Source organism: Leuciscus leuciscus (genome assembly GCF_965113295.1).
Source record: "Leuciscus leuciscus genome assembly, chromosome: 13".
Classification (NCBI taxonomy): Eukaryota; Metazoa; Chordata; class Actinopteri; order Cypriniformes; family Leuciscidae; genus Leuciscus; species Leuciscus leuciscus.
The window spans coordinates 4,986,030-5,002,583 of NC_138737.1; the positions used below are offsets into that span (position 1 = coordinate 4,986,030).

The following is a 16,554-nucleotide window of genomic DNA, read 5'->3' on the forward strand; positions in this document are numbered from 1 at the left end:
AATGCAGTCTGTAGATTTGAAATATCTCTCAATCAGAACCGTTTTCCTGATGGCTTTCGCCTCAGTCAAGCGTGTGGGTGACCTGCATGTGCTCTCCGTGAGTGCTACCTGTCTTGAGTTTGGGCCTAATGATTCTAAAGTCATCCTCAAACCAAAACACGGGTACTTGCCACTCCGTTCAGAGCGCAAGTTATTTCTCTGTCTGCTCTCCCTATTACTGATTTCGAGAAAGAGACGCAAATTTTCTCTGTCCTGTCAGGGCTCTGAGGATTTATGTGGAGCGTTCTGCTGCTTTCAGACAATCAGACCAGCTCTTTGTATCCTTTGGTGGCCGCACTAAAAGTCTGGCCACCACAAAACAGAGCCTTTCACGTTGGATAGTCGATGCTATTTCTTTAGCTTATGCGTCCAAGGCGTCAGATCTCACTCCACTAGAGGCATGGCCTCGTCCTGGGCTTGGTCCAGTGGGATTTCACTTCAGGATATTTGTACGGCGGCAGGCTGGGCCTCTCCGTCTACATTTATCAGGTTCTATAACCTGGAAGTTCTCACTTACAGGCTAGACTGTTATAGGATTAGCAATGCCACTTATAGTTACCTTGCCTGACTTAGGTCTGCATTAACTGTGCTATAATGCGTTAAGAATTCATTCATTATATGAGGTACTATAAGGGTTCGACCCCGTTCCACCCCTAACATGCTTCAATTAGGCCCACCGTTACGTTCGGCCGGAATATTCTGACTTACTCGTCTTATGAGCCCGGGGCATATGCCCCGGGACGTTGGCTGAGAAAGTTGTGAGCACGCACTGCGTTTTACACGGGGTTCCCGTAGCGTAAGCTAAGGCCTACGCAACAAGAGAGTACTCTCGAAAGGGAATGTCTCGGTTACTAACGTAACCTCGGTTCCCTGAAGTGAGGGAACGAGTGTTGCGTAACCTTGCTGTGCTTCGATCTGGTATCGCTTCAGTCGATGAAACTAAAGGGCAACCTCGGGTGCCACGGCTTAATATAGCCATGAGCCACGCCCATTTTGGCGGGTGTGACGCGCGGAGGGTGTGAAGCGCCCTCATTGGTTCGCACGTCACAGCTGCCTCTCCATAGGTTGCAGCAGTTGCCGCAGAGCAGCCAATAAGCGCGCGAGCCGTCTCGCTTAGGTCTGCTTGCTGCAGCAAGTGTGTTTTAAATGAAAGAAAATTAAAAGGATAATTTTTGGTTTCAATCTTCTCGAGAAAAAGGGTTTTCCTGTAGCGTAAGCTAAGGCTTACGCAACACTCGTTCCCTTCATCTCAGGGAACCGAGGTTACGTTAGTAACCGAGGCGTTTTCTACCATCTTGCTGAAAACGTTTTAGTTATTCGGCAGACCTGCAGCCTGAACCACTGTACCCTTACACAGTTCAGACTAACTGTTAACACACAAAATACTGATGTGATGAGAAAATGTTCTTTCATGACAGTTACTTTCCAACAATGACTACGTGGATATTATTTAGACTATGTATAAATAACATGGCGATTTCATAAGCGGTGGAAAAATTATCAAATGACAATTGATTTGTAATTCAAGAAAATCTTTTATGTTTCTATTTGAATGATGTTCATTAATATGGTTATTATAATAAATAATCAGGTAACACTTTACAATAAGGTTTCATTAGTTAACATTAGATAACTACTTTAGTTAATATTAACTAACAATGAACAATACTAATACATTATTAAAATAAAAATTTGTTACCATCTTAACATGCACTGTGAACTAACATGAACAAACAATAAATGACTGTATTTTTATTAACTAACATTAACAAAGTTTAACCAATACTGTAATAAATGAATTGCTTATAGTTCGTGGTAGTTAATACATTAACTAATGTCGGCAAATGAGACCTTATTGTAAAGTATTACCAATAAATTGAGCGTCAGCGTCAGTTCTGGCAGGCCAGGTAGTCAAGACGCTGCTAATGCATTGCTTCAACACTGTCCCGCCAGCTGATCTGCTCCAGCTGATCTGCTTCAGCTGAGTTGCATTAGCTGGGTAACTCCCCTCGCTGCTCAATGGCCAAGCTCAAACAAGGCGCCCTATTTAAAGCACATTCAGTTTGCTCATACATGCTTGCTGCTCGCTACTGCTGCCCGCCACCTCCCCAGCTCCTCCTTATGCATAACGTGGCATTTTGCTTTGTCATGTTGCCTGCTCTGTTCACGGGGGGATATTTTAGCTCTCACAGTCCTAAACTGTGAGCGTTCCCTATGCTGCTGCTGTCCTCTGACTCTCTGCTATTTCATGGTGCTCATGAAAGGTCAGAGGACTCCCTGAACAGAGCCATACCGCCAAATTCAATTCAGGAACATCAACCTGTTTGCAATCTATTCAATAAAAATTCTTAAATTATTTTTATTGTCTGTGTGTTCTTGACTTAATGGACCTGACAGAATTGTATTAATATCCTTGCCACCGCATTTTGAGTAATTATGATCTCAGGGGACAGTGTTCAGCACTGATCCATAATAGCGAGTTTTTATTTATTTATATTTATATAGATCAGGGGTGTTTAGTTAATTTTAATTAACTGTGTGGTGAATTGTAAAATTATTAAATTATTATTTTTTATTTTAAAATGATGTTATCATATATACATAATTATTAACATTCAATCTTCTTCATCTTCAAAAAAACGTCATATACACTACACTAGGAAAAAAACGGGAACCCATTTTTACTCAGAAATGTATCAATTTAATAAATAGAAAGAAATGGCAAGTTTCTCCATCTAGGGAAAGCCCAACTAATGTTTATTCTGGTCTTATTCCTCTTTTTGTTGAAAGCCTTTTCTGCAGAAGAGCGTTTTTTTTCTGTGGAAGTTCGCCTTTTAGGCGTTCTGCCATCTTGTTTTTATGCAGTGTAAGCAAAAACTAGCAGTCTCCTTATAAAGGCCAACAGTTTCAAAGGGGCAGGGTTTATGCAGTCTGGAAAAGTATGGAATTTGATTTGAGTAATTTCCAGGTCTGTATAAGTACGGAAACATTTTTGTTTCCAGACTAGGGAACTATTGCCCCTATTCAGTTTTATATACGTATATGCAGGTTTCTTCTCATCATGTAAGGGCATGTTAACACTTTAAAAAAAAAAAATTTAAAAAGAGAAGAAAAAGAAGAAAAAAATATTGAGAGATGGCTGTATAATTTACCAAATATAATGTTGAAAATAATGTTGTATGAACCGCAAAATATGATCTGAAAAATCTAGAGAGGTTTGAAAATTTGAGTCTGAAAAGGTATGAAATGGAAAATGTATAGGAACCCTGATCTCGTTCCTATACATTTTCCATTTCATACCTTTTCAGAGGGTACAGAGCAAATAGTTGTTTGCTGATTCTGTAAAGTACATTTACAGTCATATGAAAAAGAAAGGACACCCTTTAGAATTTGATGGCTTCACGTATCAGAATATAATAAAAATCATCTGGTCATTAGCAGGTCTTAAAATGAAGTAAATACAACCTCAGATGAACAACACATGACATATTACACCGTTATGTAACAAAAACTAGGCCAAAATGGAGAAGCCATGGATGACAAACTAAGTACAGCTTAAACTTCAATTGCTTGTAGAGCCACCCTTAACAGCAATAATTTGAGGGAATCGTTTTATATATGACTTTATCAGTCTCCGCATCGTTGTGGAGGAATTTTGGCCCGCTCTTCTTTACAACGTTGCTTCAGTTCATTGAGGTTTGCAGGCATTTGTTTATCTCTCTGAAGGTCCCAACGCAACATTTCAGTCAGGTTGAAGACTGGACTTGAGTGGGCCAGTACAACCTTACAGCTTGTTTCAAAGCAGTTTTACAGTGATTATAGAAAAATAATGCAACAAAGTTTGTTTCTGCTGTACAGCAGCTCTAGAAGAAAATAGTGTCATTGTCCAGCTTAATTCATTTCGGTGTTGATTAATTTCCTTTGTAAAAATCATTAGTTATTCATTTAGTTCATTGATCTAGTCAGCAGCTCTGGAGAAAACAGTGATGTCATCGCCCAGCTCAGTTCAGTTCTTATACAATGTTGTCAATGCAGGTAGATCAATAATATTGTTGAATATTAAGTGTCCCCAACTAAGCAAGCCAAAAGCCAAAGGCGACGGTGGCAAGGAACCAAAACTCAGGTAACCAAATAGAGAAAAAAACCTTGGGAGAAACCAGGCTCAGTCCGGGGCCGTTTCTCCTCTGGCCAACGAGCGAACAGTGTATGATTATGATTCAGGCAGCTTTATAGGTCAGAAGTCAGATTGGATCGGAACATTCAGAATATTTATCCAGTTCCATCTGGTTGTAGATTGGAGTCATTACGCCGGTATGGAGACGGGTTTGTTGAGGATCAGTGCCGATGGCTCAATCATCTCATTTAACGACATTTGTAATTCCCTGTGTCTGGAACAATTGATAAATTCACCAACTCGCCTAACTGGAAAGGATATGAGCAAATCATCTTTGATCGATGTTATTTTAGCTAATATACCCCATGTTTTCTCTGCAATAGGAATTTTTTGTAATGATATTAGCGACCATTGTGCAATATCCTGTGTGAGAAATTCTAAGATGCTTAAGAGTTCACCCAGATTTATATTTAAACAATTTTTATTTTATTTTATTTTGTTTCAATTATACCTGATGTCGTTGATGCTTTTGACTATTTTAAATCTATTTTTCTAGAAATCTGTGATAAACATGCACCTTTATGGGGATATTTAATTTAATTTTATCAATCAATAAATTCCTCTTGAAACAAACTTTGTTGTATTATTTTAATTTAATACTGTGAAGCTGCTTTGATACAATCTGTATTGTGAAAAGCGCTATACAAATAAACTTGACTTGACTTGACCTTTATGTAGATTTCGGGTGAGTGGAAGAAATAATCCTTGGTTAAATTAATCCGTCTCTAACCTTATTAAGAAAATAAATGTGGCTTGGTCCAAATCAAAGAAAACAAATAGTGATGAGGACCGGTCCCACTATAGATTATTATGGAATAAATGTACAAAATCGATAAAAAGTTCTAAAAGTCAGTATTATCTTAATCTTATTAACTTTAACATGAATGATCCTTATAAATTCAGGAAATTAACGAAATCTGTTGTAGGGTCAAATAAATTGACTAATCTTCCAAATGCTTTAAAACAAAAGATTAATTACAGACAAGGTTAATATTGATCATATGTTGAAGGGTGTGGATTTTGGAATAAACTGCTGCTTCAATGTATATGTAATGAGTGATTATAATCAAGGAATTAATCAATATTTTTCCTTCTAAATATCCCGAGTTGAATGACTTCTCTAAGATTGTGAGATTTTACTTTGTTATAGAAGTTACCAGTGTGATTACTGAAATGTTCTTTTCATGTATTCTCTAACGTCTGTATTTGATATGTGAATGCAGTAACAGTGCTTGCTCATTTAGCCTGCTTCCAGAAATGAAATATGGAAAGATGTTCTGTTTTGTTAAGAAAGGTCTTCAACATGTGTCAATACTGTACATACATCACCCTGACGACTCTAAGTCACAGGGGTCATTGAAGTCTATAGTTTAAGGGAACCTTTCTCAGTTAAAGCCTTACTTTCCAGTCAGACTAAAGTGTAGCTCTCCTTGAGAGAAAGAAAGTATTATCTTGATGTTTTGAGAATACTCTCCTGTTTATAGTTAGAGCATGGAAAAGATCTGTGTCTGTGTGTGTGTGTGTGTGTGTGTGTGTGTGTGTGTGTGTGTGTGTGTGTGTGTGTGTGTGTGTGTGTGTGTGTGTGTGTGTGTGTGTGTGTGTGTGTGTGTGTGTGTGTGTGTGTGTGTGTGTGTGTGTTAGTCTTCTTGGTTTCAGGTTTAAGGAACAAGCGGCATTATTGGAGATTCACCGAGTTGTTGTTCTGGACACGTTGGCGCCCAGCAATGCAGATCTGCGACCTGGAAGGTCACGACATGCCTAACTTCAGGGTCCGAGTGTCAGCTGCATAATCTATGGAGATATGCTTCAGTCTATCTGTATATGTGTGGAAAATTACTATGTTTATCTATTTCTTAGCCAATCAGAAACTGCAACTTGAAGCAAGGATGTAGCTTAGACCTTGGTGTAGGGTATAACTACTGTGATCTTTGTAACTGTAAGCGGGCCGGCCTATGAACTCCTGTGTGAGTCTTGAAGCTGACTTCTGCTGATGAAACTGCAAACTATCTTCAGTAAAACTTTTCTTCAATTTATTGTAATTCTGACTCCGGGTCTTCATTCATCATATCTGGTTCTGGGTCTTTGACTGTAAATCCCCTTACAATTTGTAATAATCATTTTATTTCACCTAGTTCTTCTATAACAGACTCCAGTAATTCGCTGGTCATTGACGAACAGGGAATTGATGAGTCAACTAACTATAGTGAATCAGATTTATTTTCCTTTACCCCTATATTGCCCACCCAAGTTCATAAACTACTCTTAAATTTAGACTAAGAAATCAGGTGGTTCTGACAGAATTGAACCAGTTTTTTAAAATGTGTATGCAGATATTATTGCTGAACCTATTGTGTCGATTTTTTTAGTCTATCCACTAATGTAACTCCGCCATCTTGGAAATCAGCTATGGTTATGCCATTACTAAAAGGAGGCGATCACTCCGATCTGAATAATTAATGCCCTATTTCTAAACTACCGGTTATAGCTAAAAGTTTTTTAATCTATGGTAAATGATCAAATGAAAGAATATCTAGTTAGTCATCATATTTTAAACACATTTCAGTCAGGTTTTAGAGCGGACCATAGTACGACAACAGCTACACTCGTTACTAATGATTTAATCATTGCTCTCGATAAAAGACAGTACTGTGCGGCCTTTTTTGTTGATTTGACAAAAGCATTTGAATAAGTGGATCATACCATACTGTTACAGAGGCTTAAAAGTATAGGTTTCGGTAGCCTAATTCGGCCTTGAGTTAGTTTAAAAACGATTTATCTGATGGAACAACTCAATGTGTTGCTGTAGTAGATAATTACTCCTCATCCGTGTTAACTGTCAAGAAGGGTGTTACAAGGTTCTTAACTGGCACCACTTCTTTTTTCTATTTATAATCATGAATTATGAATAAAATCTGCAAAGTTACAAATTATTTATTCAGCTGCATCCTCTGTCTCAAGTTATTGAAATGCTTCAGGGGCCGGTTGCATAAACTGTCTAAACTAGTCTTAAAGATTAGTCATCACTTTTTTTATAACTGTTCATAACTGCTTTAAGTCAATTACATAAAAACGTACACTGGTCTCATTTGATACTAAAAAGTAAGACTGATTGCCCGTTGACTAAAGGCTAGTTGGTCATACTAGCACTTAAGTCTTAACATAATGGCTATGTTTATGCAACTGGCCCCAGGATCCTTTCTATACTTTTCAGCTTACTTTACTAAAACTGAAATTAGTTTTACATGTAAACAAAACTAAGTATATTATTTTTACGCGCAGCTGTTTTATGATCACTGCTCTGTCTATCTTACTATTGATGATCTGCATATAGAAAGAGTATTTAGGAATATGGCTTGATGAGAAGTTGGACTTTGATTCTCATATTCTCTCTAGGTCGTCCTCAGACGAGCCTTCCATCGTTGCCTCCAGTCATCCCTATTCTCCATGCATCTGGCCAGTTCGTTGGTGCCCTAGGCTCCTGCATCCCTCTTGAGTATGTCCACGTATGTTAGCGTGGGACGTCCTCTTGACCGATGGCCATGTGTTGGTTCCCATAGCACCAGCTTGCTGGCTGGCAGCTCTCGATGCCTTCGGCAATGTCCTGCAAGTCTCATTCTCCTCACAGCAATCTTGTTGCTCACTCTTGGTACTCCCTCATACAGGATTTTGTTGGTTACATGCGCACTCTTGCTGATGTTAAGCACTGCACGCAGCATCCTGGTGTAGCACCCGTCCAGGGACTTCTCTAGGGTTGGATTCAGGGTCCAGCATTCACTGCCATAGAGGAGAACAGACTCTACCGTCGCGTAGAAGAAGCTGAGTTTGATTTGGCAGGAAAGGTTGGAGTTCCATACACTGTTCATGCCGTTCAGGGCCCTCCATGCAAGTGCCTTCCTCACTTTTAGATCTTGCTCAGTTGAGTTGACCCATGCGCCCAGGTATTTGAAGTCCTCAACTTCTTTCAGCACAGTGCCTCCTGCTGTTATCAGAGGTTGATGTTCTGGTGGAACGTTGTAGGTCATGACCTCAGTTTTCTTTGCATTTACCCTAAGGCCAACCTTAGTGCACTCTAGCTCTACCCTGTGTAGTAGTTCCTGTGCTTGTTCCATGTTGTCGGAGAGCAGACTGATGTCATCCGCATAGTCAAGGTCTGTCAAGACTACTGCCGGGTGTCGACTTGACTTCCTTGGTGTCAGCGTGAAGAAAAGTTCCTGCTCTCGCCCATTGATTGCCTTCTTGAGCGCATAATCAAGGACTATGATGAAGAGGAAGGGGGCAAGTGTATCCCCTTGCATAACTCCAGCCAGGATGTCAAACTCCTCGCTGTTGCCATCTGGGGTCACCACCCTGGCCCTTGTTCCTGAGTACATGGACTCTATTGCCCGGAGTAGGTTCGGAGGAATTCTGTATGCCTTCAGGATCTTCACCATCGTGCCTCGGTGAATCGAATCAATTGCCTTTTTGAAGTCTATGAAACATAGGACTGCAGTCAGGTTGTCCTTCCTCACCTCCTCTATCAATCTCCTGATTGCCAAGATCTGGGCTGTGGCAGTTCGCCCTTCTCGAAAGCCGTTCTGATTTACTCTCAGGTGAGGGTCGATTGCTTGCCGGACCCTGTTTAGAATCATGCGGTTGTAGATTTTCGCAGTACTACAGGTCAGGCTGATGCCTCGGTAGTTGTCCGGCTTCGAGAGGTCTCCGGATTTGGGCACTGGCACGATGTTTGATAGAGACCACATATCAGGCAGCCGATTGTGCAGCAGAGCAAGGTTGCAGAACTCTAGAATGATGTCATCAAAATCACAGTTCTTCAGCACCTCTGGGGGTATGCCATCCGGACCAGCGCTTTTTCCCACTCTTACTGTGGCTTTTGCCCTGACGAGCTCACAGAGTGTGAAGGGGCCATCGTTGACATTCAGGTTTGGGAGGTCTGATGGTATTTCCTCTTCCCCAGCTGCGTCTGCTGTTTCTCCCAGTAGCCTTTTGAAGTGGCTTGACCAGGTCATTACCCTCTCCTCCGGGCTGTGTCCCTTCACCTGTCCCTCCTTGGTCCTCTTCCGCCCCGTCATTTCATTGATGACCCTCCAGGCCTCCCATACTGCTGTTCCCCTTGCGCCGCCTGCACCCTCCGCACTCTTTCCATCAGTTCCTCCTCTTTGATGGCATCATAGGTTCTGAAAAGAAACTGTTTGGCTTCATTCAGCTCGCTGCGCCTCACCGCAGTTGGTTCCCGCTCAAAGTTGAGGCGGGCTTCCTCCACCATCCCACGGGCTGCTATGACCTCTGGGTGTTTTGATCGCAGGGAGGTTCTGACTTTCTCCATCTTAGGAACGCACAGTCTGGTCGCCTCCTTGTTCACAGTGACGAATCTCCTGTATTCGCCGCTTGCCTCCGCTCCCCTGTCCAGCTGCTGGAATCGTCTCCTCACCTCCTCTGTGTATCTGGTTAGAAGGCCAGGGTCACTTGAGTAAGCTTTCCAGTTATACCGGATTTTGGGACTTGGTTTGGGGACCCTGAGGCTCAGGCGTACTCTCATTGAGACCACGCGGTGGTCTGAGCCCACAGAACTAAAAGTGCTGTATGGCTCAGCATTCATGATGGAGTTCCTCCACTTCTTCCTCACTAGGATGTAATCTAGCTGCTGTAGCGTTCCTGAGGCTCGGTCCGGGAAGGTCCACCTCTTTCCTGTTCTCTTCCGGAAGATGGTATTTGCCGCCAGTAACTCGTGCTCCGTGAGGAAGGCTGTGAGGTAGGTGCCGTTGCGGTTGGTAGAGTCGTGGTAGGGGAAGGGTACGTCCTCTGGTCCAAGCCTCGCATTGAAGTCCCCAAGAATTGCCAGGAAGTTGTGCGTTGGGACGCCGCGGACCGCTCTTACAAGGTCCTCAAAGAACTTCTCCACCTCGTCAGATGGCGCCACGTTGGTGGGTGAGTACGCGACTATGACTGTTGTTACTGGGTTACCCAAGAACTCTGCGCACATAATCCTGTCGGTGTGGTGGTAAACCCGACGTAGAGCCTTACGTGCCCGTGGGCCCAGCATTAAACCTACACCGCCTGTTGCGGCTTGGGCATCGTTCCTCCACGCTGATGCGGAAATAAACGTGCATCTCTCCACTCTGCGGTACAGTATCGGGTCATCAGTGTGCACTCTCCTATGTTCTTGGACCCCCAGGATCTCCACTCCCCGTTCCTCTGCACAATGTGCAAGTTCTATCAACCTCGCTTCTTCTCTCGCTGTGCATGCGTTGAAGGTTCCCATAACAACTGGTCTCCGACAGCGCATGAGTGCATTGGACGGGGTGATGTAGTCGGACAGGACCCTCCCTGGGACAATCCCAGGGTTTAAAGTCCCGTTGTCATGGTGTCCTCCAGGAGGAGGACCAGCACCACCGTCCGCCGCGATGTTCCTACGGACTCCCGCCGCTGGAAGTATAGGATTTGGGATATCTTTGTGCTCCATGGTTGGCTTTACTATGCTAATAGCGGACTGTGGGGCGCAACTCCTCACAGTCCCGATTTTATTTCAGAGTGACCTTCTCTTAGACAGGTTGCCATCCAAGGCTATGAGCCCCATCTACCCATGCTATTTGACCCCTAGCTGGGGCAGTGGTTGGCAGACGCCAGGGCGTGTCCACACGCCGGTGGGCCTGCACGTCGTGCCTCTGGGGCCCACTGCTGCTCCGAGATCCCCTGCAGATTAGCCTGGGGCCTCGCGGTGTGGCCACGTGGAGGCACTGCAGGAGTCTTGGTGGTAGAGAGGCTGTGTACCGGCAGGAGGAGGCTTACGCACTCGGCTCCTCTTTTCACCTCCACTAGGGGGGCTAGCCGGTGGCAGTAGCTGAAAGCAGAGAGTAACAAGCAGGAGCAACATGCAGCACACAACATGCAACATGCACTGACTACAAGTACTTCTACGCACTACTGCACATGACGCATCACACACACCCTGTGCAAGCACACACACAATAAATTGATTACTTGGTAAAAAAGACTTCAACCAAGATTGAGTACTTTTTTACCCATTTTAGACTATGGTGATGTTTTATTATGCATGCTTATTTATATTTATATATTAAAGGCTGGATGGTGTTTATCATGCTACACTGCGTTTTATAACAAATGCTTGCTCATGTTCTCATCATTGTTTGCTGTACAACTATGTAGGTTGGTCCACTTTATATCAAAGAAGTTAGTATATACTGTAAAGGCATTGCTGGGTATGCTTCCAAATTACATTTCGGGATTTTATGCTTACTTTGGAAGAACTATAGCACCAGACCATCAAATGGGACTAAATTAGAAGTACCTGTTTTAAGTTAAATTTTGCCGCAAAGCCTGCCTCAAACTTCAGCCATGAGAGAGACTCCGTATTCATCCGCCAACACACCAGAACATGACTGGCGAGTCAACGAACCTGGGAAACCCCCTTTCCAGCCAAAAACACCAATGAAGGACTGGTGCTTTGATATACAATTTAATAACCCTGCCTAAGAAACGACAGAAAGGTAAATTAATGATTGATGGTTTGTTCAGGTCAGGTCCTATAAAGTGCATATATTGCTAGAAACTTGGGATTTCATAATTTCACTCTCTTAAAACTCATTCTTTCCTTTCACTTTCTTTCTTTCTGCAACTCATGTGAATGTGTGTTTGATTATTCAAACACATAAAACTAATATCTAAGTCTCGTTAATATTTAAAGAGAAGTGTCTTGGGTAGGGCTGCACGATTCTTGCTAAAATGTGAATCACGATTTTTCTCCATGGGAATTGATATCACGATTCTCTTACACGATTCTCTTTTTTTTTTTACCAAAATTTATTGCACTCAAGTACAAAAAAAACAACAACAAAAAAACACAGGACATTCAGTATAATAAAGTGCAGGAGTAACAAAAAATTGTCTCTTTTCTTTATTTTAGACCCCTTAAAGTGAATAATTTTAAAGCTTTATGTTGTTGAACATAAGAACATTAACATATACAATAATAAAGAACCTGTGCTTTTTGCTCCAATTGGCACAGAACCTTAAAGGTTCTTGGCCAAGAACACTAACCTAGTGGTATTTTGAGGTGTGGCTCCCTTGTCTTTCATGGCTAACTCGTACTGTATTTTGTGGTGACGTTTGAGGTGATTGTAGAGATTAGTGGTGTTACCTTGCGGGGGGTTTGATGTACATAGTACTTACATCTACTGTGTTTACGGGAATACTCGACTTGGCAGTTTTATACATTTCTGTGTTTATTTGGCCGTTTAGGCACGCAACCGAAGACAAAGGCTACTATGCTTGTCCGTGTTGCGCTCGGAGTGCTCGCACAGCATCCTGTCAGTAGAATTCAGTTCTCTTTCGTGACTTATCGCGCTTTTAATATTTCTTTTCAATATAAAGCACATTCTGCTCTTTTCTTTCTCTTTCATTCATGATTTGTTATTAATAACTTTAAACAGAATCATCAACTGAAATCTGCGCGGATTATCAAAAATACGACATTTATATAGGACATAAAAGGGTCTCTGCGGCAAAAGTGAAAGTAAAAGCACAGCAAAGCCCCCGTTTCAATAAAAGGATATATTAAAGTTTATATAGCCTACTTTTACATTTTCGCTGCTGTTCTAAAATGATTTTCGCCATTACCTTAAACAAGCTGCTTGAATTCCAGTGCAGGAGCTGTAGGTTACAACTTACCACAGAAACGTAAGCGGTTAGTTGATTGCTGTGGTGACTCGTGACGTGACACTTGCGAACAGCACTGAACACGCACTTTTGCCGGTACAACTTGAATATTATTATTATTATCATAAAATAAAATAATACACGGAAGTGAATCGCCATCATTAAGAAATGAGATCGCATTTATGTTTGAATCGAGATCGTGATTTTTTTTCGATTAATCGTGCAGCCCTAGTCTTGGGTAAATGCTTACGAATTCAATGGGCCCTATATTAACGATCTGAAATGCAAGTATCAAGCGCAAGTAACTTTGTGGGCGGGTCTTGGGCGCTGTTGCTATTATACCGGCAGGATAAATGACTCTTGCGCCGACGCAAATCTAAAGTGGGTTGGTCTGAAGTAGCTTCATTATTCATAGGTGTGGTTTGGGCGTAACATGAAATAAACTAATCAGAGCGACATCTCACATTCCCTTTAAGAGCAGGCAAGCTTGTTCCATGGCGGATTGCTATTATAAAGGCGGATTTGCCAGGCGCACGCCAGGAGCGGTTCACAGCCGAGGAGACCGACGTTCTCGTCAGGGCCATAAAAGACAGAGAAGTGACATTGTATGGGGATGGAGAATCCCACCCAAATTAGCTTCGATTAAACAGGCGTATAATAATTTGGGTAAATGTGTAAGCTAGATTTATGCCTATTTTTTCACATCTTCATGGACACAACAATGATTTCCCTCGTGTGTAAATATTTTTCCTTGTAATAATGTATGGTTTTCTAAAAATGAGAACTGCTGCGTCTGTGTGTAGATGAGAGAAGCAAAGTGTTTGTGCACATGCTACATTGATTATGGCCAAGCATGCGCCCTTAAAATAGCATATGAATAACATGCGCAACGTGCCACTGACTTTAGACTAGGTTTTTCCTGGTCAGTGGCGGAACTGTTTTCTAAACCTGCAAAATAGCACCAGGGAGCATTTGCGCCGGAACACGCCTCCTCTTTGCGCTGAACTGCCCCCGGGAGCGCAAGTTCATTCCCTAATTTACCAACGTGCGTCTGTGGAGGGAAAAGTCAAAATAGGAATGATACATGCGTCGGTGTACAAAGTCAATTGCGCTGGGTGCAAGATAGGGCCCAATGTCTTAAACTACTGATCTTGTTACTGTGCTAATAAATAGAAAAATTATATTATATAAAATTATTTAATAATTCCCTTTGAGCTAAATTGACCTGTTTCACTTGCATAATAAACATAATTCACCCGATATAATGCTAAAAGTACCTGATTTTTCATATCAACAGAAAAATATACAAGGATAACCTGGCTTCTCTTGAGACTCCCCTGCTTCGCAGCTTATGCTAAAGCCTGCACGCACGTAGCTGTGATTGGTTAAAATATTTGTGACGTAGAGAACAGGGATGATTTCAAACCACGTTTTTGAGACTGTCTCTGGTTCACTGCAGTTTTAAGGAGAAAATACTCAGCAATGGTGTTGATTTATGAATTTACACATGGTCTGTCTTAAAGTATATTGAAAACACCACATAGACATATAAACAACATTAAAAACTTGATTTTCACTGCAGGAGGTCTTTAACACACTGCTGGTGGTTCCCATATAAACACAGAGTTAATTTAACACCAATGATTTTGCTGTGTATAAAGTTAATATTTGTCATAATAGCCGCTTCTGCTTTTCACTCCTACTCTATTTTTCTTGGTAACACTTAATAGACTTCCTCTGTATTAAAACCCAGTCTCTGCCCCGCATGTGTCTCAGAAAGCTGTAGCTCTCTAATCTATAACAGCATGAACCTGCTTTACATCCTTTTATTGGTCCTTTGGTCAGCGTTCAGTAAGTGGATCACATTTCTCTGATTTTGTGTCCATCAACTATGTGTAAGGATAGGAGTCAATATAATTTTTGCTGTGTTTTTGTACAGATGCGTCTGATGCATGGGACCTAGATTACAATACAACAACAGGTGCATTAACTTTAATCTATACACTTTTCAGTTTTTTTTTTATTCTACAAGGAGAGCATCAATATAATTCTGCTGTATGTTTGTACAGCTTCTCCTGATGCACGGAATACTACTACTACTGCTACTACTTCAGTGACAGGTGCGTTGTAACGGAGAGCAGATCACCAGTTGCATGGTGATTAAATCAAATTAATTAATTCAGTCTAAATCTACAAAACCCCTGTCTCGCTCTGACTCAAGCTATTCTCACATTCCAAAGCACTCTCATTTACGACACCTCTGCTGTTTTGAGAGTGCTCTACGCAAGACGTGCAGCCCAAACGGCGCCGAAAAATGGTGTAAATCATTGACTATCTCTCACTCTACATGATCTCTTACGTCTAAACCAACAGAGACCGTCTGTTTATGGCCGGGAGAGCCTCACGCTGACCAATGAGAGCGATCCCGAAAGCACTCCCCCCTAGGGAGTCCCTCGGACACTGATTTACACATAGACACTAATTAACTCTTCACAACAATAAAACAGTGTTGTAGAGACCAGATGCCCGAAACATGTGGTCTGTGCCTAATACATCAATCCAAAGAGCCAAACGCACGCACACACATAAGCCTCACCCGCAGTGACGGGGACAAGAGTTCAGCGGACGGGTATGAACTTTCAAGACGCACTCACATACACACACACAGAAACACACGCAGATCCCACCACGTGGGACCAAAATCCTTGTATGAAATATTTTAAATGTATTTTCTTGATGTGTATCTGATCCCCTGTCCCAAATATTATGCCTATGTAGTTTGTTGGCCTGTAATCACTCTGTGGTGTCCACAATTACAAGAAATGATGTACCTACTTGATTTTAGATATTAGAACTGTCATTCGCGGTATTGCCGTGTTCCACGAACAACAACGATGCTGAATCTTTAACACAAAATATCAGAGAATGCATTGTTTTATTAAATACCAGTGGTATTAAGTTATGGACGAATTCATCGTTCAAAACCCCGCGGAAAAGGAGGCGTATAGACCTCAAAACGTCAGGAGGTGGGCCCATACGTTGTTAAAGACGATTGGCCCACGTACGTGAGGGAGGCGTGAGTTTAGCCCTTTAAAATTGCGCGCCCCTTTCCTCTCAATGCAGTCCGCCAGAGAGAAAGAAGACACGCCTCCTTCCCTCAAGGAAGCTCCGCTCGCTTTTATTTTCCTTTTATTTCCAAGTCTTTTCTTAGAACTACCATTACTTCAGTATAGTCTTCTGAAACCAACCCACAAAACCAACTTAAGGCTAAAGATAATCTTTGCTGAGTCTTCGCTCGCTTCAAGTCGCCATAGCAACCAGAACGCTGTGACCACGTGATCCAGGTGTCTTTATCCAACACAGACGAACGCACCCACGGAAGGCCGATCTTTCAAACAGAGTAACGTAGATCTTTTAAATTTGCAATCTGAAGGAAATGCTGTTTAAAGTTGCCTAAATATTACTGAGAAACGTTGGGGTTTTGTGGTGAATGACTAAACTGTTTCTATCCCTCTCTCTAAATTCTCTTTCACACACACAAACATACACATACACACACACACACACATACTCTCACCCACGTGTGCCGAGACAAACACACTACCACGTGCTCAAGGAGCGACACACCCACCTTACAAACGCTACCAGCTCCACATCTCACACACACA

At 42.0% G+C, this 16,554-nt stretch overlaps 1 protein-coding gene and 1 long non-coding RNA gene across 8 annotated transcripts in view; one reads left to right on the top strand and one right to left on the bottom strand.

Moving 5' to 3' along the window:
* LOC309513444 overlaps positions 1-16,554 on the bottom strand; it is a 193,243-nt gene that overhangs the window by 86,235 nt on the left and 90,454 nt on the right. The window lies entirely within an intron of this gene.
* The window catches only part of LOC309513430 (secretory phospholipase A2 receptor-like), a 31,288-nt gene continuing 28,997 nt past the window's right edge, over positions 14,264-16,554 (top strand). For 2 of the 7 annotated variants that reach the window (XM_082189230.1, XM_082189233.1), the window contains exons 1-3: positions 14,276-14,737; positions 14,826-14,867; positions 14,956-15,006. In XM_082189230.1, coding sequence (XP_082045356.1) covers positions 14,692-14,737; positions 14,826-14,867; positions 14,956-15,006 — 139 coding nt within the window. In that variant the 5' untranslated portion in view covers positions 14,276-14,691. Of the gene's footprint in view, positions 14,738-14,825; positions 14,868-14,955; positions 15,007-16,554 lie in introns of all 7 variants that reach the window. The other 5 variants (XM_082189232.1, XM_082189235.1, XM_082189234.1 and 2 more) reach the window with 5 other exon arrangements.